Raw genomic sequence first — 23,890 nt, 5'->3', positions numbered from 1 at the left:
CGATTATCCAATAGGTGTTTACAATTTTTTGAAAAGACGTACGCCTATTGGATAATCGCGCGTCGCGTGTCGCAAATCGCGCTGGTCTGCCAGAGCCATAAAGGGCCTCGCACATGAAATGCATAACAGAGCATAAGCATAGCATAAGGCCTCTGGACCAATGAGAATCTTATGTAAATCAATATGGCGACTTTATGCTGGATGCTCATTGGTCCATTGGTCTTATGTTGTGCTTATGTTATGTTATGCATTTTATGTGCGAGGCCCTTTACGCTATGCTTATGCTTTGTTATGCATTTTATGTGAGAGGCCCTTATAACACACACCTTCCATAACCGAAACCATAAGACGTACCGTGAGAATTAGCCAATCACAGTTGAGAATTCAAATTCTTATTTCTTAATTCTTTGCCAAACTTATACAAATTGATGTGCTGCATTTATGCCATACCGATTACAAGTTTAGCATCTGAACGTCCATTCTCTTCTGCAAGTTTACTTATCACAGCAAAACGTTCTGCGTTAAAACCATCAAAATCTAATACAATCTTATTTATTTATGATAATTTTAATTTAATAAAAGATATATATTTAAAGTCAATAAAATAGGTTACATAAGTTTTATTATTTAATGCGAAAAAGTCTTTCATATGTAAGAAGTTTGATGGTTAAAGCAAATAATATTTTATTTTTGTTACATATATGATGATTATAATTATTTTAAAATTGTTATTTTATTTTTTTACAAGGAAATAAGTTAGCAAGTATATTCTAAAAATAAATATTGTGTTTTATCTTTATAATTTTATTATATGTGTTTTATTATTATATGTATTATGTACACTCAAGGACTTTGATTCTGTCCATGGGAAAATTTTCCAAACTGAGAAGTCACCACTTTCTACATACTCGCAGTTCGTGATTAATGAAACAACTAGAGCTTATTGGTTGTTACGTTAATCATGAACTGTAAGTATGTAGAAAGATAGCGACTTTTCAGTTTGGAAAATTTCCCCATGGATAGAATCAAAGTCCTTGGATGTACACCCAAGCATTATATATATATATATATATATATATATATATATATATATAATTGCGCTGTGCGGTGTGGAAGGAAAAGCAGTAGCTGTTTTTCCCTCCTCACCGCACAGCGCCCCGCCTACAGCCGCGGTTGCCTACGTCTCGGCGACCGGCGGGCGGTCCTTGCGCGCGGTGATACGCGCTTATTCGCAGACTTTATTAATTTTTATTTCGTTAACTATGGCAAATATTAAAAAGTGGTAAAGGACTTTTCTACTCAGTTTTACTTGATTTATCAATCCACGAAACCACGGGCGATCGTTACCTGACATCCTGTATAGTAACCATACTTTTAAGCTAGGTTGCTTTTTATTTTTTATTTATTTATGTTAGATAGCTTTATTTGTTGTATTTTGTTAATAACTGTGTTTTTTATATTGTAGGAAATTCTGTTATACTCTCATATACTTGTGGTGTGTGCAAAACAATTGTTTGTACCATACAAGAAAGTGAAGAAATATATCGGCACTCTTGTATGGAGGGATATAATGAATGTTACATAGATAAAAATTCATATTATTTTTATTCTAAAAGCGGTAAATACATTAGTAACAATTTCGGCCCGATGCAAAGAAGAAACTGTGCTCATTACGACTTACAAAAATCGGAGCTACCCAAAACTTTTTTTTTTATATCTATTTCCTTTCTTTTTTTAACAAATACATTGCAGCAATTGCAGCAGCTATACGTCGTCTTCTAATTTCAGCTATAACCGCCACTGTGTGTTTATAATATTTTACATACTTGATATATTGATTATAATATTCCAACTCCATTTTTGTCAGATTATGTACTTAGCAATTGCCGCTTTTAACGCTGCTTTGAGTTGCGGTGGAGTTGGGTAGAGTAAGAGTAAAACGCCAGCTTTTATTCGCTACATGAAAAGGATAGAGGCGATAGCGTTTAGCTTTTTAACGCTGCTTTGCGTTGCGATTGAGTGGGGGTGAAACGCCAGCTTTTACTCGCTGCGTGAAATTGCATCTTAAGACCGAGCACGTGCACGCGCTCAGCTAAGCTTGCCGTGATCACGCGCTACCATGCGTGCCGCGCGCCGCGTTCAGCAAACGCTCCTACTCCGGCCGGCCCTACCGCGCGCGCTGATTGGTACTTGCGACCGCGCCGACCGCTATATAAGCCGGCAGCGGGCAGCCGAAATCAGATCGCTGCTCCGAGCCACCGATCTTAAACCTACTCCGCTCCTGCGCCGGGTATTCTCGACGCTCCTTAGCTTGGGCATTCTCAAGCACTTCCTCGGGAACGGGCATTCTCGTTCTAACTTTCTCGCGACGGGCATACTCGTCGGTCCTAACGGCTGGGAATACTCGGCCGATCCCATCCTCCGTCCTCGATGGGAATACTCGTCGTTTCCACGGCTGGGTATTCTCGGCCAGTAGAAACCGTCCGTCCCGCAATTCCGTTCGGGGATTCTCGAGACCAGCACCGTCGTCGGAAATGCTCGACGCCGTTCTCCGGCTCATTCCGCAAACCTGTTCCCTACGGGGTGACAACACTCCGCAGGGAGAGACCGCTTAGGTCTCTACCGTCGACCGCTCTCGCGTATCGCGGAACTGTCCGCTGCACCGCGCACTGCCGATTCCGCGATCGCAACCGTCCGTCGCGCGAGCCAATCACGGCCCGTTTAACCGTAAGTTAAGTTAGCCGCTTCACGGCAACTCCGATCATTGCTTCCGAGCGCCTTGCGCATAATGCCTGTCCGTCTGTTGCTATAACCATGATGTAAGAAACAAGGTGAAACAACGCGCATCGTCGGCGGCTCGATGCGCGGTAAGAGGCGTGGCTCGATGTGGTGAGCCAATGAAATTTGGGTCCAAATATATCCGCGCAATTTGAATACGAAACAATGATATGTAGTCACACGTACTTAAAATGTAGATGTTAAAAAAAAATAAATATAAAAATGTAAAAATACTTGAAATTTATTATCTTTAACACAAATTACTGTTTCAATAAACACTGTTGTTATAAACATAACATACAACAATTTAGCCAAACACATAAGCTCATTCTTATAATTTTCCAAATTTTTTCTAATTCAAGTTTAAAAAATTTGAAGTAACAATTATCACAATTTTTATTAATGTACAAAGTCTCAACTTTACCTTCACGTTCTTCCTTTTTTAAGTAGCTTTGAATTTCTCCGATTCACCGATTATTTCCGATTCACGTATAAATACAAGTATAAATACGCCCCAGTACCGGAACCGTAGCCATATTGAATCTCAAAATTTGGACCCACTTCTGATTGGTCTAGAGTATGGTCCACTGCGCATCTTGTTACTTGTTTCACCTTTCTTCTTACATCATGGCTATAACTATCCGAGTCCGTTCTTTAATATTAAGTGACACTGCGAATTATATTTTCTTGTCCGCGGAACCGATGATTGTTAACCGAGCAACCCCGATTGCTACCTCCGAGCGCATAGCGCATAACACGTGTCCGTCTATTTCCAGAGTTTCTAAAATCCGTTTCTTCTAAGTGTTTAGATATTAAGTACGCCGCGAATACATTGTGACCGTTCTCTTAGTTTCACGCGGGCCGACGACCGCGCAATTAAGCACTCCAGTGCCGTAATACTATTCGTGGAGTTCAGTATTATCCGATAACGATATCGGGACTGTATGATTATTTTGTATTAAACAAACATATCAAAATATATTTAAACTATTTCGTTTCCAATACCAAACCACGGCGTTATCATTTGACACGAACCCGGACATCCGGCGAGCACATCCGAGCAACCGATCCTGAACCTAAATCCCGTAACCGACACCGAGAAACTACCAGCGTTACATAATAAATTTCAAGTATTTTTACATTTTTATATTAAGAGTACAAATTGAAAACCGCCGTTTTTTGTCAAAATTTGAGGATTGATTGTTGAAAAATGGTTATATACTTATTCTTGAAAGTATTGTCCATCGCTAGCCACTACTTTCTCCCACCTTTCGAGCAGCATACGAATCCCGCGTCGAAAAAACTGCTCGTCTTTTGCGGCGATCCACGAATCGACCCAGTTTTTGGCCTCTTCGTAATAATGGAAGTGCTGCTCAGCCAGGCAATGCGCCATGTTTCTTACATCATGCATCACAATACATTCGTGGTCGCGCGTGACATTCGGTCATGAACGTAAAAATAATCAAGAAAGAAACGAGGTCCCTAAAATGGGTGACCCCATAGACTTACGAAACTATAGACAGAGCGTAAACTGCTATCTTAGACGGGAGGGTTCCGATAGCGCACATCCTAATAGCCCGCCAACCAATCATCTTGACTTATCAAACCCAATCTACGGAAAATCTCTAGGCATCTGCCATTGTGAGTGGTTTGTGTGCTATCGGGATGTGCGCTATCGGGATCAGCCGATCTTAGACAAGAGAGGGTGTGATAATCGACGTAAGGGAAAAAACACACGCTACCTTATGGGCCAGAGAACGAATAGAGGATAATTTCGGTTAAGGACCTTGCACATAAAGTGCATAACAGAGCATAAGCGTAACATAAGACCTCTGGACCAATGGGAATCTTATGTAAATCAATATGGCGACTTTATGTTGGATGCTCATTGGTGCAACGGTCTTATGTTGTGCTTATGTTATGTTATGTATTTCATGTGCGAGGCTCTTAAGAAGAAAAGAAACAGCCAACATAATGGAAACCTCTCTCTCTGACCGGACTTTTACACACGATTTCTATAGGACGGTTCTTTCCTGTATGTATTAAGTTCAGTGAGTGTGTGTTATAGCTTTTAAGGGCCTCGCACATGAAATGCATAACATAACATAAGCACAACATAAGACCGATGGACCAATAAAAATGTTAAGTAAATCAATATGGCGACTTTATGTTGGATGTTCATTGGTCCATCGGTCTTATGTTGTGCTTATGTTATGTTATGCATTTCATGTGCGAGGCCCTTTAAGCTCTTGTCGTTTCATTAATCATGAACTACGAGTATGTAGAGGTTTATTTTCTATTCCTGCACTAGACTGCACTGGAACGTTCCTTCATGCTTTCACTAACTTTCAAATATATATCTATTTCATTTTAAGTGCACACTAATTCAGGGAATTCAGGAACAGAAAACAAACGGTAGAAAGTGGTAACTTCTCAGTTTGGAAAATTTCCTCATGGACAGAATCAAAGTCTTTGGGTGTATGTATGTACACCCATGGAATTTGATTCTGTCCATGGGGAAATTTTCTAAACTAAGAAGTCGCTATCTTTCTACATTTTTACAGTTTATGATTAACGTAACGACCAATAAGCTCTAGTAGTTACATTAATCATAAACTGCAAGTATGTAGAAAGTGGTGACTTCTCAGTTTAGAAAATTTCTCCATGGACAGAATCAAATTCCATAGGTGTATAGTTGTGAGCTAAAAGGTTGCAACACATTTTCTTTGATGGTTTTTGGAATGTAGACTTGCTCATTGAACGGCAAACGTAATTGATTGGATCTACAGGTAAGAACGAATTTTTCAAACTGAGGAAATTTTTCAAACTGAGAAGTCGCTATCTTTCTACGTACTTACAGTTTATGATTAACGTAACGACCAATAAGCTCTAGTCGTTTTATTAATCATGAATTGCGAGTATGTAGAAAGTGGTGACTTCTCAGTTTGGAGAATTTTCCCATGGACAGAATCAAAGTCCTAGTTTACACCGAGCACTTGATACGCGCACTAACTAGTAATTTTCTATTAAATTATCTTAATTTCAGAAATAAATTTAAAAAATAATATATTAAGTTGGTATAATATGAATCGAGATAATTAAATATGTGTATTATGTATACACGCATTGTCGAAAGTGGGTGTATAGTCGTGAGCTAAAAAGTTGTAACACATTTTCTTCGATGGTTTTGGAATGTAGAATTGCTCTTTGATCGGCGAACGTAATTGGTTGGATCCACAGGTAAGAACCAATTATGTTCATCGTTCGATGAGCAAGTTTACTTTCCAAAAACCATTGAAGAAAATGTGTTGCAACCTTTTAGCTCACGACTATACATACATACAGTCATGAGCTAAAAGGTTGCAACATATTTTTTTTCAATGATTTTTGGAATGTAGACTTGTTCATCGAACGGCGAACGTAATTGGTTCTTACCTGTGGATCCAACCAATTATGTTCGCCGATTGATGATATTGAAGAAAATGTGTTGGAACCTTTTAACTCACGACTGTATTGTGCGTTGACCTTAACGTGCATCAGTGCACACTGGTGCAGTCCAACCGAATTCGCTGTAACATAATCAGCAACGAAGGAATAAATAGTATTCAGGATGAATATAATAATTGATACGAGAGGAGATTCTGAGCTGACAAATAAAGACCGATTGATAGATAGTGATGATGACGATGATATGGAAATTAGAACCATTGGTAATTATATCCATATTTATTTTTTTTCTCTATGAGGTTACGATTTAAGTGGATAATTATTTAGAATATCTCACCTCAAATTTAAATAAAAATATACTCATTTGACGCGTTTTCACTTAAAACGAAAGAGTCTACCAGAAAAATGAGGCGGTCCGATTCGCGAAGCGAATTATTAAGCGTTAGGGCCTAAGCAGAATGATTGACTTATAATTTTAAGACAAGTTTTACAATTTAAGTCTTTGTCTTTAGTAACGCACAAAAGGGCCTAAGCAGAATGGTTGACTTATCATTTTAAGATAAGTTGTACGACTTGAATTTTTGTCTTTAGTAATGCACAATAACTGTGTGTCTTAAGTTACAAATCTCTTTTTAGTTTAAGACTTGAGACATAAAACAGTTGTGTGTTAGTAAAGACAAAGATTTAAGTTGTAAAATTGTCTTAAAATTATAAGTCAACCATTCTTCTTAGGCCCTTAAAGTTCAAAACTTTACAAATTAAGACATCTATTATATCGGCTTAATTGGTTCATTTAGTACTACTCACCGATTGCTATAATTGCTCACCGAGCGGCTATAACAAACCAATAATTCTCTGCTTTAAGACCATAAAAATTATGTAAAGAAATATTTTGCATTTTTAAAGCAGAACATGTTTTACTTTGTTTGCTTTAAAACATTAATTCTCTACTTTAAAAATGCAAATGCTCTGATTTAAAAACACAAATTCTCTCTACATGTACTTAATATTACAATATACTTAATATATTTACGATTTCTGTTAAGAACCTTAGTTCACTATTACTAAATATTGTAAGATGCTGATGAAGACTGGAGTTAAAACGTACGTTTTTGATTTAAGTGTATTGTTTTAATAAATAAATATTTTAACTAGATAACATTTGAAATTTATTATTTGCTCATAAGTTGTTAAAATCTATTCTAATTACATTCACAAATTTTCTGTTTTAAAAATGGAAATTATTATTTTTTTTTATATAATTTTTATGATTTTAAAGCAGAAAATTTATTTTTAAAGCAGAGAGCATGTGTTTTGAAGTAAAAAAAAAAAAAAAAAATAGTTTATTACGGCAAATTAGTTAGCGATTGTAGTACTGAATGCATCTATTAAGTCAATAGGCCTGTTCTTTTTAGCTGAATTGACTGCACTAGTTCATAGTTTATCTTCTTCCCTTCACGTTGAAAGAAGAAAGATAAACTCTGAACTAGTGCCAGTTCAGCTAAAAAGAGCAAGCCTAATATGACAGATACCTTAACTTTTAAAGTCTTAAAACAATAACTAGCTTGCGAGACAGACCGCTTTTTTTCTGCCAGATTCTTTTGCTTTGAGTAAAAACACGCCAAATGAATATAATTTTATCAAAAATTGAAGTGGGATAGCTATTCTGAATAATTACCCAAAAAAGAAGCATTTCTGGAGCAAAAATGTGAATTAATATAGTGTGCACTTGTTGAGCAATAATTTATCACATGCTCAAATTAAATAATTAAAGAATATTCTTTTTTTTATTAGATGTTGATTCAACAAGGATATATGATGCAGATTTTTTAGGCATTAAAAAAAAAGAGCAATCAAAAAGAAAGAGACTTATTTCTAGTAAAGACTTTGATCTTGAAAAGTTTGAAACTGATATGGGTTGGAAATCTACAAAACCCTTTGAATCAACAGAAGAATTAACATATATAAGAAAAGAAATCAATCCATTGGACAAGATTTTAAAGAAGAGTATTATCAAATCAGATTTTGAACGGTTACATGTTGTACCACCTTATGAGTTAAGTAAATGCCAATTGCAAAAGCAAAAGCAATATAAGAAACAAAAGATGGGAACAGGCACAGGATGGTTTAATATGCGAGCACCTGAAATAACACAGGAGATCAGACACGACCTTGAAGTACTAAAAATGAGATCTGTGTTAAACCCGAAACACTTCTACAAGAAAAATGACATGAAAGCATTGCCGAAACACTTTCATGTCGGTAAAGTTATTGATTCTCCGATAGATTTCTATTCCTCACGTCTTAAAAAGAAGGAGCGTAAGAAAAATATTGTTGATGAGCTAATAGCAGATGCAGAATTCACAAAATACAACAAGCGCAAATATAAGGAGATTATCGAAGAAAAGCAAAAGACACATTACAAAGCACACAAACATGGGAGAAGACTTAAAGAAAAGAAGAAAAAATAATATACTTGAAAAGTTATGTATACATATCCCTAAAAAAATCTTTAAAAAAAAAAAAGAAAAAATGTACGCCAGGTATATAAAAAAGTATTGTATATTAGTCTGTCTTATGTTAAAAACATGTTTTTAAATTAAACTATTCTAAAAAAAGATTAGATCATACAGTTAGCTAGGTATTTCATTAGACATAAAAAACAACATTTTTCTCTAAACCCACGTAAACTCTAAATTTTTTAAAAACATGTATATTAAGATTATTAATTAGAACAATTAGCAAAGTGTTTGATGACTAAAAATGCAGTAGAAGTTCAATCTATTATTTTCCAAAATAATTTTAAGTTTCATAAAACAGACTTCAAGTGACTAAACGACAAACGGGATCGTAGTAAAAAAAAAATACTTGGTGTGGCCAAGTTGTATTATTTAAATACATAAGACGTAGATCCAGATATAAAGAGATCCAGAGTACGCCAAGTATATTTTTTTCACTATGATCCCGTTTGTCGTTTAGTCATTTGAAGTCTGCTTTTATGAAACTTAAAATTATTTGGAAAAATAATAGATTGAACTTTTACTGCATATACTTTTTGGTAATCAGACATTTTGCTAATTGTTCCAATTAATAATTTTAATATACATGGTTTAAAAAAATTTAGAGTTTACGTGGGTTTAAAGGAAAATACTGTTGTGTTTTTTTATGTTTAATGAAATATCATAAAATACCCGGCTAATTGTATGATTTAATCTTTTTTTGAAATAGTTTAATTTAAAAACATGTTTTTAATACAAGACAGACTAATACGATACTTTTTTATATATCTGGCGTATATATATATATATATATATATATATATATATATTTAACGATTTTTGTAGGGATTTCATTATTTTTTGGTACTCTTTTAATTGAAAAATGTTTTTACTGTTAAGATTTTAAAAAAAGATTATTATTATAGATAGCAAAATTCGGAATTATTTTCTCAACAAAATGTACAAATCAATCATTAAAGAATCTACTTTCTCTGCTAAACACGGCCAATAATTTTTTAAATTATCCTCGAACTAACTTGGCAATTACGAAAATTTATTAATTATATCTAAAATACTAAATACAATAAATACAATAAAGAAATTATATTTCTTATTATTGTACATATTTTTATTTCTTATTATTGTACACCCACGGAATTTGATTCTGTCCATGGGGAAATTTTCCAAACGGGGAAGTCACCACTTTCTACATATTCGCAGTTCATGATTAATGTAACGACTAGAGCTTATTGGTTGTTACGTTAATCATAAATTGTAAGTATGTAGAAAAATAGCGACTTTTTAGTTTGGAAAATTTCCCCATGGACAGAATCAAATTCCATGGGTGTACGTATTTTAAATTATACAGGATGTCAGAAAACTAAAACTTATGCTCTCGTAGGTTGATAGAGCAAGTCATACTGAGAAGAAAAGTCCTTTATCACTTTTTATTATTCGCTATAATTATCGAAATAAAAATTTCGTCGAATGAGCGCGTATTTTTCCTGTCCACCGCATGCATGGACTGCCCGTCGATCGCTGGGCAGTCGCGGCGGGTAGGGCGATAAGGAGAGAGTAGCAGTATTGTCTACCGGTCAACGCGATGGCGCTCGCCTGCCACACACACACACGCGAAGCGCACGCACGTGGCTCTTGGTAGCACGGAAGAGATCCGAAAGTTAGCAGAAGGTGGTGGGGCGCGCTTTGATCATGCATCTTCCTCGCTTGACACTCGATCGAGAGAGAAAGCATGATACGGCGTCATGGTATGCAGAAATAAGGTGTTATCTGCTTTTAGCTATATGAGCGGTATACAGAATACTACGATATTTAGTCGCGCACTGTTTTAATTTTTAATTGCATAAAGAAATTTATTCAGATTCGAAGATTTGTTTAAAAAATAATGTAAATAAAATTACGATTTTTTCAGTAATAAATTAAAATTATGTCATCACGGCAATATAGCTTCAATTTATGGCACTATTACTGTATGTCGGGACATAATTTTAAATAACTCTATGATTTTTTTTTTTTTTTTTGTTTACGGAGGGGAAATGCGTTACCGCATACCCCGGGCCTCGGGGGAGGCCCGGTGGTTATGTGGGGCTCTCCCCCGCCGTCGGCGTGACGGCGGGGGCATACCCACTAAAACCCCTCCGGGTGTCCTGCCCTGGTCCGTAAGTGGGGGGGCTCCGGGAACGCGTGCAGCATACTTCCGGAGCCCCCCGGACCCAGTCGGCCAGTTGGCGGCCGACTCGTCTCGCCAGGGACGCCCTATCGGTGGGCGCCCCTGGCAGGGCTTATAGGCCGTGGTCTGCCTTAGGTCGGGGGAGAGGGACACCGTCCCTCCCCCGCCTCTTCCCCGTTGGTGTTGGGGGTATAGGACCGGGGTCCGGCCCCCGCCGGATGGTTCCCGGGCCTAGCTGCGCCGGTTGAGGCGAGCTCCCTAATTTCTCTAGAGGAGGGGGGAAGCTTGTTCCACCTCCCTCACCCCGGCGGAGCTGGAGGGGGGGGCTATCCTCCCCGTCATGGAGGAGAGACAGCCCTCCCCCCGGATGTTATTGGGAATTAGCTCCGCCGGGGGCCATGTTTAGTGTAAGCCTCGCCCTACCTCGGGTCCCATACGCTGGGCCTTCAGTAGGGGGGGGCGCAGGAGGATCGTCCTCCCCGTTGTTGTTGGGGAGGACACCGTCGTCGTCCCCCTCCTCGTCGATAGTTTGAAGGGAGGGGGGTTGGGCGCCGGCGATTCTTCTCCGCTTGCGGCGGGGACCCCCGCCATCGGGAGGTCCAGGTCGATCTCTCGGAGGGCGGGGATCCCCACCTCCACCATTGTCCCGGGGGTTGGGTCGGCGACGTCGTCGCCTGCCACCCCCCCCAGGTCTTCCTCCGCGTTGCCGCTCCCTCGCGGTCTCGGCCGTCTCCTTCTGCAGCATGACCTGCTCACAGAAGGAGGCGACCGCCTTCCAACAGCTCTCCCTGAGGAGCATCTTTTCGATGACTACCCCCAGGGAGAGGTCGTCCCCAATTTCTCCCTTTAGGACCCCGCGCAGCCCCTCCCACGCTGGGCAGTGCTCGAGGGTATGCTGCGCGGAGTCCAATTCGGCTCGGCAATGGTGGCATTGCGCCGTCGGCTCTTTCTCAATACGACACAGGTACTCACCGAAACATCCATGTCCGGTGAGCACCTGTGTCACTCTGTAAGTGAGTCATCACGGCCACATAGCTTCCATTTATGGCACTATTACTGTATGTCGGGACATAATTTTAAATAACTCTAAGAGTGAACCCTGACCCTTATGAAAAAATATTACTGCTGAAAAAATTACATAAAAAATCGCACACAGAATCTACTTTTTTCTGTGATTTTTTAGATTGGCACTAATGCGGCAATAATCGTTCAGTCTCAAAGTATTGTTTTACGCTAATTACAAAATAAAGTGGCTTGCCAGATAATGTTAACATTTTTATAAATTTAATAAATTAAAATTATTTTCTAATACATATTATTTTAAAAAGTAATTGTTTTAAAGAGATTTACGACGTTCATTAATTATTTAAAATTATGTTCCATAAATTGAAGCTATGTCATCGTGATAACAATTTTATTACTGAAAAAATTGTAATTTTATTTACATTGTTTTTTAAACGAATCTTCAAATCCGAGTAAATTTCTTTATGCAATTAAAAATTAAAACAGTGCGCGACTAAACACCGTAGTATGCCGTATACTGCTCGCATAGCTTAAAGCAGATGACACCGTATTTCTCCATACCGTGACGCCGTATCATGCTTCGGCGGGTCCCGATAGCGCTCATCCCGATAGCACACAAACCACTCACAATGGCAGATGCCTAGAGATTTTCCGTAGGTTGGGTTAGATAAGTCAAGATGATTGGTTGGTGGGCTATCGAGATGTGCGCTATCGGAACCCTCCCGCAATTGACTACCAGCCACTTACAGTGTTAAACAGTGGAGAAACTATGCACTAGCCGCTCTAAATGGCTGTGGTCAATTGCAACGTGATCAAGCGGGTTACTCCTGTACCGATGAGCAGCAAATTATGTGACAGATAAAATCAAAGATGGGCAAAATTTCTAACAGGCGCGCCTGTTTTTTTATATAACTAATACCGTTAAAGTTATCTTTTATAACGATTTAGTAATAACGTTATAATTTTTCATAATAATAATAACTTAGAAATTAACAAGTACTTTATCATTATCTTTTGTAATGCTATAGTAAATGATGAGATTTTGAAATTACATTATTTGATGATTAGTATTAAATATCATAATAAATATTATAATGTTGTGTGCTTGCCCTGAAGCGACTAATATCGATTCGCGCGAGGCGATCGATGTGCGCAACAGGAGAAGATCGTTTCTTGTCAACAGTTGTTGTGGTTGTTGTCTTGTTCTTTCTTTTGAACTGTCACGTTTTTATATTACTTATCTTTTTAAAAGTCTGTCTTCATATTTCGGGAGTGCGCGTGTTATTGTCACAGCGTGAGTGTATGAGAACGAGACGACCTTCCCGGTCGTAACATTTTGAGGGCTCGTTTGGGGTTTCTTTCTTCCAAAAAGGCGTTGGTATGGGAATGACTCGGACGGCGCTCGGTAACTCGTAGCAATGGCCCGAGGTAGAGCAGGAGGCCGTCGTGCTTCCTTGGAAGTTCTCGCTTTGGGGGATGGATTTGTGGTACCATTCTTTCCTCAGAAGCTTAGAATTAGTTTCTATTATTTTAGAATTTTGTGGTTTAGCTCAAGGGAATGGATTTGCAGCGAACGGTGTTTAGCTTCTCGAAGCAGAGGCCCGGGTGAGAGCAGAACGTCGTCGAGTGAATTTTTATTTCAGAAGTGAACGACGCTTGGTAATCTGTGGCAGGAGCCCAGGATAAAACAAAAGGTCGTTGAGCGAATTGGAATTGCACACGCGGAGAACGCTTAGTAACCTGTGGCAGGAGCCTAGGGTAGAGCAGGAAGTCGTTATTTTGGTCTGAATCACGGAGGATAACGCTCGGTTATCCGTGGCAAAAGCTGGGGATGGAGCAGAAGAGATCCAGTCGACACAATTATATGTTTACTATATAATAGTTATACATTTCAATATCTTGTTTTATACAGGGTGTCCAGGAACTAGGAAACTTACCGTTTTGAGAATATAAAGGAGATGAAAAGGGAAAAAAAGTCTGATACCATTTTGCGATATTCGCTATAATTATTGATTTATAAAATAAAACGTCTAAGCCAATGTGCGGTGATGCTACGCCATCGTGCCTAGCTCGTAGGCAACGGCGCGCGGCGGTAAAGGTGATGCGTTATTGTCTGAATTAACACGGCGCAACGGTCTGAATTCGTCTCACTGCGTGTACATACACTGCAAAAATCAAATGTCTTATTTTAGCTGAAGCTTCTTACACATTTGATAAATAACACATTTAAATTTTGCAATGTATGTACACGCGGTGCGGCGGATTCAGACCGTCGCGCCGTGCAAATTCAAATAACGACGTGTCACCTGTCCCGCCCCGCGTCGTTGTCAACAAGTTAGGCGTGATGGGGTGGTGTCACCGCACATTGGCTTAGACGTTTTATTTTATAACTTGATAGTTATTGCGAATATCACAAAATGGTATAAGACTTTTGTCCCTTTCCATCTCCTCTATATTCTCAAAGCGGTAGGTTTCCTAGTTCCCGGACACCCTATATAACATGAAAGTTGCTGCAATATTATAGCTATATTATAATTTCGCCCCTTTTCAAAAGTAACAGTGACGACATATTTATGTTGAAATAAATCACCGTAGATTATAGTACATACAGCACACTAATATTGTATCAACATCTCATGCAATATTTAATCGCAATATTAATGAGACATTGCAGCAATGTCTAATGTCCTTTCAATCAATGCTAAAATTTCTCTGAAATGTAAATATTAATATGGTTATACCACATAATTCCAATGCACAACCATGTTTTCGTAGAATTTTATAAACATTTTTCGCCAAAAACGATTTCGGGAATTTTCTCTTGGAAATTCCTAAGTGGCCACGCATTCAAGTCGTGACCGCAGTGGCCGTTGCTTGACTTCTGCGACTGCTGCGAACTGGATCCCCCCTTTTTTTTTTACATGGGGAAATCCTCATGGATACTCCTCCCTAGTCCAAGAAAATTCGACTTTTACATCGGAAAAATTAGTAACAGGCTAAAAATTTGCACACAGCTTGGCATTAGGGTTGTAAATAATATGTCAAATATCCCCAACGATCCGAGTGCCGCTAGGTCAATTACGCGGGGTCATAGGTCGCGAAAAACGGTTTTTTGCAAATATCTCGAAAACGGTGGACTTTTCGACAAAAAACATTCAATACTAATTTGTAGCTGAGATAATTTACTACGAAAATGGTCTAAAAATCTTTTTTCGTAGGAGTAACCATTTATGAGATATAGCGCTCCAAAGGATCGCGAATGTTATGTTAATAACTATATGCACTCTCTTCCACATCACCTTAGAGGTAGAGTACTAGATGCGTTTTTTTTTAATACGTGGTATCCCCAGTAGGTCTAATCCACGGTTTTTTGATTTTTTTTTTGAATTAATTTTTTTGAATTAATTTTTTTGAATTAATTTTTTTGAATTTATTTTTTAATTTATTTTTTAAATTTATTTTTTTGAATTTATTATTTTTTGAATTTATGATGAGCTGGGTGCATTGAGGGTCTCATCCTCAATTTTCGATCTCAAAACATTGCTCTAGTAGAGATGATGGATCCACGTCATCGTTGATCTCCTCTTCATTAATATCTGGTGTAACCGTATTTAAACATGCTTGGCCATGACAGTGACTACAAATTATTGAGCATTTTAATCCTGCTTTACGACATCCACAATTGGAACCACAGTCTTTCCTGCAATTACAAAAAATCGTACTCAGCAGTACATCGGGGGCAGGCTGGAGCAGAGTTGTTATTGGTTCCAAGACATTATTTTTCAATGTCCATCCCCAGTCTTCAGGATTAATTGCGTCATTTCCAAGCCATGTTTGAACTTGATAATATACCCGATAAAAGTGATATTGAGCAGCAGCAGATGTTGGAGGAAGAGAAATTAACTGAACAGCTTTATTGAATCTTGTCGATTTAAAAAAGATTGAATATCTCAAAATATCAATGGAGTTCAGATTCTTTGGTGCTCTATAAACTGCTAAAAGAAAATGTAGACCGTTATTAAAAATAACATTAGGAGCAGTGTTGGCTGTTAAAAACACTTTAGCACAATTAATGAGGTCGTCACTTTTTTCAAATGGTTTGAAAATTTTTAATTTTCCTTTGTTGTACAGAGCAGAAGTTGTGTCACAACCAGTCATTGCATGCAGGAATAATATATAGGCTTGACATTTAGGATAGGAAGCTAAACTTTTTGAAGAATACATTTTTGATTGAACTTTTCCTTTGCCAGGTTTACGAAAATATATTATGTTTTGAGGAGATCGTCCAATCAATATAGCCAACAAGTCCACATTCTCTCCCACAATAATACTAGTGCTCGTATTTGATTGTTCTATTGCTGTTTCAATTATCAAAACATCAGCATCATTCTTTGCTTGCTTCACCAAGATAGTAGCTGCTTCAAACTTTTTAGATAACATTGAAATGAAACGATTTTTGTTATTTGCATTGGCAAGAAATTGTTGTTGACTCGTTGGCACTGTCATTGATGCATCAAAAAGAATATCAGCTGATGAAGTAGCTGTAGCATACCGACGACGCTGCTCTGAAGCTCTGACATTATTTTCGTGATCATTATAACCGTCAAATACAATAATGACATTTTGGCCAAAATGTTTTCGTACATAATTTATATAGCTATCGAAAATAGTATCAAATGTGTCCTCTCGATTCCATAAAACACGATGCAGTAGATATCCTCCATCAACTATATATGTCACATTAGTATAATCAACTTCACCATCAACTGGTTCCAATAATTCATATAGAGAAGATTTCTTATTTTTGCGCATTCCAGTCTCATCAAAAAGGGACAATGGATACGGAGCTAACTCATACTCAAAGTATTGTTGAAGATTATCTTCAAACTGTTTCGTAATACTGATTCGTTGAAACAATAATAGAGGATCAATGGCAACTTTTTCACCATGTACTTTAACTGAGCTCGTGACCATTAAAAGAGAAGCTATTCTGTTCGCTCTTTTCAATTTAATGTTGTCAAATGTCAAGTTTTTCATACTTTCCATGGAAATAAGACCAACTTGATAAGCCTGGTGGCAATTAATATTATCGTCACCGATAATCCCACTTGATATAGACATAATGTGAGGAAATTGAGGGAAAGGATTGTGGCATGAAAACCACTCCATGAGTTTTGTAACATCAGTAATATCTCTCTCCACTCGTGAATCTCTAGCATCGACATGTTGATCAGTCGTATCAAGTTTTATATTACAAAGATCTTCTAATTCTTCGCATACACTATTCATGGCATGCATACCATACACCCATTTACTCAGGACATTTTCTTGAGTACTTCTTCCTCTAGCTATACCTCCATTCGTTTTCATGGACTTCATAAGTGATTGCTCGATGATCATATCAGACCAGGTTCCACAGCTTAATTTATTAGAACGTCTGATAGTGAAGAATCCCTCCTTAAACTTCTTTATAGAATCATTTTCAGTACAATTATCCAGTTGTATCATATCTTGGACATATAAATGTGCAGATTTAGCATAATTATGATGTCCAGAAGCGTGGAAGTAAGGTAGCATTTGCTTTATACTATTTAAATGACTATCCCAATCTCCTATCCTTTCAGCTCTGATGAACTCCTTAGCAATCGATATCATTTGGAAATATTGTACCCACAGTCTAGCTGTAGGGCCACGATCTTCATATTCATGAAGCTTTTCATTGAATTTATGGAGTAGAGACTCAGCTAACTCATCATAGTTTTCAATATCATCATATGATAGAGTACAATTCATCACATTTTCAATTGTAGTTCGAAGATTTTCGTCCATCTCTTCATCAACGTTAATCCCTTTCAAAATTATCATGGCTAAAGCAAGATGAAGCAGAGTATGACCCCTGACAGCTCTGGAATAAGCGTGTCCATTAAGCATTTTATCAATAGAATTCGGTGCGTAAATTACTGATAGAATTTCTTTAATTCCACTTCCTTGCATTATGAAGCCAACTGCTCCAAGATAAGACATAAGTAAGTGGAATCCTCCAAGTCTTACAACAACTCGTGATAACTCAGAGTTCGGAAGTGCTGCAGCAACTATTTCCCTCGCTTTAATATACAAGGGTTGATCAAAAGTAATAACACATGTGGTATGGCCATGATTTTTTGCTTCCTTTAGGGCACAGTGCAATGTCGTATAAATTGTGTTATAATTGCTAGCTGGATGATGAATGAATGGTAGAAACAGGATTCGAGACATATTAAAATGTAACATGTTCCTAGTGAGATGTTCAATGTATCCGTTCCATCCTGGCAATTCCGTGATATTACGGAATTTTCCGTATAACCATAATATATCAATTTTTTTTAGAAATGAAATATTCGTTGTTTCTTCATTGGCCAACTCTGCAACATTAATTTTACTCAATCCTCTTACTTCTGTATTTTCATACACTTGTATCGGTACAACAGCTTTATATGCAAAATCTCGTGCAGTGTGCTTGGTCCTGACACGTGCAATGGGTTCTTCAGAAACTACAGAACTTTTTGGAGTCACAATTTTGATCATTCCCATGATGTGGAGAGTGTTATGGCCATCTATTGTATAGACATTTACATCGTTATCAGCTGCAAATTGAATAAAAGTCCCACTTTCTGGAGGTAAAATATGAGGCTGAGGATGGTGTACTACCGCTGCTTCATATGCTGAAACTTGGTAATATGATGCACACAAACCAAACGATGAAAGAATATCAATGAGACGTCTAGAGCCAAATCTTCGATGAAAAAAAATAGCAAGGCCAAGTTGTAACCGTGAAAAAAATGATGTAGGACGAATTGCCGACATAATAGCATGACCAATAGCTGTACAAGTCAATTTTAAACGATCAACATTGCATCGCTTCTTTGTTAAAATCATTTTCTCTAAAAAATAAGTCAATGAATGTGGAATATCATCGTTTATATTGTCAAACATTTGACTTGGAGGAGGATAAAATTCATTATCGACGAGTCCAAACGTTACATCTTCACGAATAATTGCTGCTGCTGTTTTCAGGATTCGTAAGCGTTCTTCACTTTCATTTTGTTTTCTGTTACTGTACCAGGACTTGGTCAATATCTCATGTTGCTTGTCATTGAAACAAATAATAGCAGAACTTCCTCTTTTGTCAGTAATTATAATGCGAGGGCCATATTTTTCCTTTAATTTTATTTTAATTGTTTTGTCATCTGGAGGATCACGTTTGCAAATCTCTTTTAACTCATTTATAGTGAACTGACAGTCTTCATTGTTTTCAATATAATTGTAAATATTTTCCATCGCAACTATAACATCTTCATTCTTAGGACGACCTGCTGTATTTTCAGTACAGGATCTCTTGAAATAAATCAAGCAATTTAAATGATATCTGGCTTTAACGGCAATTAAATCTTCTGTATACATTAATCGATTAGCGACAGCCTTTCCAAGATCATCACCACGCTGCTCAGCAAATTCAAGGATGGAACTTTGAAACGAAGATGTCGAAACACTACGTATAGCGCGACGAACTTGAAGTTTTTTCTTCTTCTCACTCTCTTCAGAAGCTTCTTCACCACAAAAAAAACACAAGTTTTCAAAAGAAAACGATCCACTTGATCGTGTTCTAACTCGAGGTGGACTTAGAGATGTACCCGCTTCCTCAGCATCTCTCTGTCTCTTGACCGCAACAATGCTGCTTTTTCGCGTATAGTCTTTACGACACTCACGATGAACAGTCACAGATTTTTTGTCTTTTAAATAATTAATGTTTCCATCACCTCTTTCAACACTTGATTCAATCAATGTTTTTATTCCACGTTCAACAGTCGAAATGTCACCATCTGACAACGATTTATTGCATATGAAACAATAATCTTCCATTTTTATATTATCACTCAAAATATAAAAGTTTTGTCAAGTAACGAACACGTCCGTACACTACGAATATTCGTTTGAAAATGACTAAGATTTTAGTGATGAGCGTCCGTTACTTCCAGAGAAAGGTCCAAGCAGGTATACGGCTATTCATTCCCTAACAAAAGAAAAAACGACAGCTGGTTTTCAAGGTCGTATTACTAAGAGAGAAGGTACTAGATTCCTTCCATGACAGCTGCAAAGTTCTATATTAAATGGTACGCACATATAACTTAGGAACTACGTTCCGTTTCACGCATAATGCGCGCATATGATATAATATATGTCACGTATATTATATCATATGCGCGCATTATGCGTGAAACGGAACGTAGCCTTACTACCACGATATTTCCTACTTATATATACTTATATAGTATATATAAACATATACGCACTGTGAATGAGTGTGCGGAGTCATTAACAATTCCTCGTATCTCATAAACGGTTACTCCTACGAAAAAAGATTTTTAGACCATTTTTGTAGTAAATTATCTCAGCTACAAGTTAGTATTGAATGTTTTTTGTCGAAAAGTCCACCGTTTTCGAGATATTTGCAAAAAACCGTTTTTCGTGACCTTTGACCCCGCGTAATTGACCTAGCGGCACTCGGATCGTGGGGATATTTGACATATTATTTACAACCCTAATGCCAAGCTGTGTGTAAATTTTTAGCCTGTTACTAATTTTTCCGAACTTTGACGATTTTTTGGTCGAATTTTCCTGGACTACTCTTCCGGGGGGAAGGGAGGCGGTTATGCCGGACTCTTACCGGCTAAAACCCCATGGTGGTCCACCTTCACATGTGATGTGAGGGGCGCCCCGGGCTTGCTAAGGCATACTCCAACGAGCGCCCCCCGAGCCCCTTCCCCTCTCCCATCACGGGAGAGAGACGTCCTAACTGAAGACCGTTGCAGGACCACCACGCAACGGTCTCCCCTGCCGTGGAGCTGCGTGCAATGGGATAGGGTGCCCCCGCACCCGATCTCTGCAGCTCCCAGCAGTCTCGGACTGGAGGGCCAGGCACATCTCGCCCGTTGCTCCCTCCAGCCCGTGACTGTTTCGGGAGAGTTCACGGGACTCGGGCAAATGCCCGAGCCCTTCTCCCAGCTCTCTTTTTGCGACAGGGAGCGGCGTTCGGGGCCGACTCCCTCCTTCTCTCGTCGCTCTCCTTCTGCGAGATGACAGACTCGCAAAAGGAGAGCGCGGCTGCCCAGTTCTCCTCCCCTTCGAACATGGCACGCACCATGCTCTCCAGGGAGAAGTCAGCCTGGTTAATATCCAGGACCCCGAGTAGTACCCGACGGTCGACATCCCATGCTGGATATTCCAACAGGGTGTGATCCGCCGAGTCCACCGGAGCCCTACAGTGGTGGCACACACTGGTGGGTTCACGCACTATACGGTGCAGGTACTCACCGAAGCAACCATGCCCGGTGAGCACCTGCCCCAACCTGTACGTGAGGGATCCGAAACGCCGTCGGCCCACCCATTCCTTCAGAACGGGCCCGATGGCACCGACGACGCGAGAACCCGGCCAATCTAGGGTCAGGCCCTCGTCCCAATCCTCGACAGCACGCCTCCTAGCTTGGAGGCGCCACACTTCCTGCTCTTTATGAGTCCAGGGAGCCCCGGTGACCCGACGGCGCGCGCTCCTTTCTTCGTACGCCTGTGCGTACACACGCGCCTCGAGCACCCACGGGAGCGCCCCGGCGATCAGCATCACCGCCACAGTGGCGATGGTCCGGTAACCCCGTGCGGCACGAACGACCAACCCCCGCTGGGAGCTCTGCAAGAGCTTCTTTAAGCGACGGCTGGCCACCACATCGTTGTACCACACGGGGGCGCCGTATAGCGCTATTGATCGGACCACGCCTAGGTATAGGCGGCGAGCTCCACCTCCGGGTCCCCCGACATTGGGCATCAGCCTGCAAGACTGGCAGACACTACCCGCACCCGAGGGACCAACCGCAGGAAGTGCGGCACAAAGCTCCACCTGCTGTCGAGGATGAGACCCAGATACTTCATCTGGGTCCCAATTGGGACCCGGACCCCCTCCACGGTAAGCTGGGCCCCGCGCGGTGGTTCCCTCACCCGAGGTCCGGCGAACCAGACGACCTCGGTTTTTTGGGGAGCCACGCGTAAGCCCAGCATCCGTATTCGACCCACCAGGTGCGCCACCCCGACCTCTGCGAGGCGAGTGGTGCTTCTCCAATCTTTCCCCCAGGCCAGGAGCAGAGTGTCATCAGCGTAACACACTACTCCCAGCCCATACAGGAGGGCGCCCCGGAGGACCCAATCGTAAGCGAGGTCCCACAGGAGCGGCCCCAGGACCGATCCCTGCGGGACACCACGATAGATCCTCCGTTTCCGGGTCGCCCTATACCGCCCCGGGTAACTGATGCTCCCGGAGGTAATCCCCGATCACTTCCTGCATATACGCAGGCACCCGATGAAAGCGGAGTGCCGTATACACTCCCACGGGAGAGTATTGAAGGCATTGGCTATGTCTAACGAGACCGCCAACACATTCCCCCGCGGGAGACAGCCTCATCCGAGAGGGCACGGACCCGCCGAATGGCATCGACGGTTGATCTACCCTTTTTTTTTTTTTTGTAACGGAGAGGAAATGCGTTACCGCATACCCCAGGCCCCGGGGGAGGCCTGGTGGTTATGTGGGGCTCTTCCCCGCCGACGACGTGTCTACTAAAACCTCTCCGGGTGTCCTGCCCTGGTCCGTGACTGGGGGGCTCCGGGAACGCATGCAGCATGCTTCCGGAGCCCCCCGGACCCAGTCGGCCTAAGCCGATTCGACACGCCGGGTGTACCCTAACGTGGGCACACCCGGCAGGGCTTGTGGGCCTGATTTGCCCTAGGTCGGGGGAGGGGGACACCAGCCCCCCCGCCTCTTCCCCTGATGGTTTGGGGGTAAAACCCGGGGTATCCGGCCCCCGCCGCAGCCCCGGGCCTCTTCGCGCCGCGCTGACGGCGGCGCGGTCCTCCTAACTACCCTGGGGGCGGAGAGGGAGAAACTTCCCTCTCCCCCCACCCCGGCGTGGCAGAAGGGGGGGTACGGCTCCGCGTTACATCGCAGAGTCGTCCCCCCGGACCGTCAGGTCGGGTCTGCCTCGCCGGGTTCACCGTTATAGCGAAGGGCCTCCTTCCTCCCGCGACTGCGCGTCCCGAAGGCGGGGCCGGCAGCCGCTGGGGAGGAGGGTCGCCCCCTCTCTGTGTTAGCGCCGTCGCTCTCCTCCTCCTCCCTAATTGTGGGAAGGGAGGGGGCGACGGCAGCTGATCGCCCGCACCCCCGCCGCCTTTTGGCTGACGGGCCACTGCGGCCTGAGGGGCGGGGGGCGGTTGATCTACCCTCTCGGAATCCGAACTGGCAGTCGGCCAGATCGGGGCCCTCGTGGGACAGGTGCTCTCAGAGGCAAGCCGCTAGTATGCGTTCTAGCATTTTGTTCGCCTCGTCGAGCAGGCAAATGGGGCGGTAAGCCGAGGGCGACCCCTCGGGCTTACCCTCCTTCCGAAGGAGCACTATTCTCACCTCCTTCCACGCGGTGGGAAACCACCCAGCCTCCAGACACTTCCCGGACAAGTGTCGGAGGCCGTCCACTAAGATGCCTGACACCAAGGCCAGGGCCTTTATGTGGATGCCATCCGGGCCCAGGGCTGTTTTCTTCGCCCGGAGCCGCCTGGCAATCCCCAACACCTCCTCCCTCGAGACTTCGTGCGCATTCCCCCACCGGTCAGGCACCGGCGGAGGGGGTACGCCGAGATGGGCCACCTCCCTTGGCCCCGGAGGGAACAGGGTGGTGACCACGGTCTCGAGGAAACGCTGGTCAAGACTCTCCGTTAGGGGTACGCCCGCCGCCCTAAACTTATTCCTCACAATGTGATAAGGGCGCCCCCACGGATCACGATCAATTGTCTTGACCAGCTCTTCCCAGGCCCTGGTCTTGGACTCACCGATGGCCCGTTGAAGGGACCGTTTGGCGTCACGCCGCTGGTCCTTCAACGAGGC

The 23,890-nt window shown here is 41.3% G+C and overlaps 2 protein-coding genes across 2 annotated transcripts in view; both read left to right on the top strand.

Moving 5' to 3' along the window:
- The window catches only part of LOC120357578 (methionine aminopeptidase 1D, mitochondrial-like), a 217,515-nt gene that overhangs the window by 117,688 nt on the left and 75,937 nt on the right, over window positions 1-23,890 (top strand). The window lies entirely within an intron of this gene.
- LOC105197327 (deoxynucleotidyltransferase terminal-interacting protein 2) lies at window positions 6,272-8,882 on the top strand. The gene is made up of 2 exons (XM_011163628.3): window positions 6,272-6,488; window positions 8,020-8,882. Exons 1-2 carry the CDS (start codon window positions 6,389-6,391, stop codon window positions 8,694-8,696), a joined length of 777 nt encoding a protein of 258 aa, XP_011161930.1. The 5' UTR covers window positions 6,272-6,388; the 3' UTR covers window positions 8,697-8,882.

The sequence above is a fragment of the Solenopsis invicta genome, chromosome 4, assembly GCF_016802725.1.
Source record: "Solenopsis invicta isolate M01_SB chromosome 4, UNIL_Sinv_3.0, whole genome shotgun sequence".
Taxonomy (NCBI): domain Eukaryota; kingdom Metazoa; phylum Arthropoda; class Insecta; order Hymenoptera; family Formicidae; genus Solenopsis; species Solenopsis invicta.
This window is presented reverse-complemented; position numbering and strand designations above follow the sequence as displayed.

Bases quoted from the DNA above. Each gene is read 5' to 3' on its own strand.
- LOC105197327 (XM_011163628.3), top strand. From the start codon at position 6,389: ATGAATATAATAATTGATACGAGAGGAGATTCTGAGCTGACAAATAAA. The intron at 6,489-8,019 runs GTAATTATATCC...TTTTTTTATTAG, and splicing joins TATGGAAATTAGAACCATTG to ATGTTGATTCAACAAGGATA.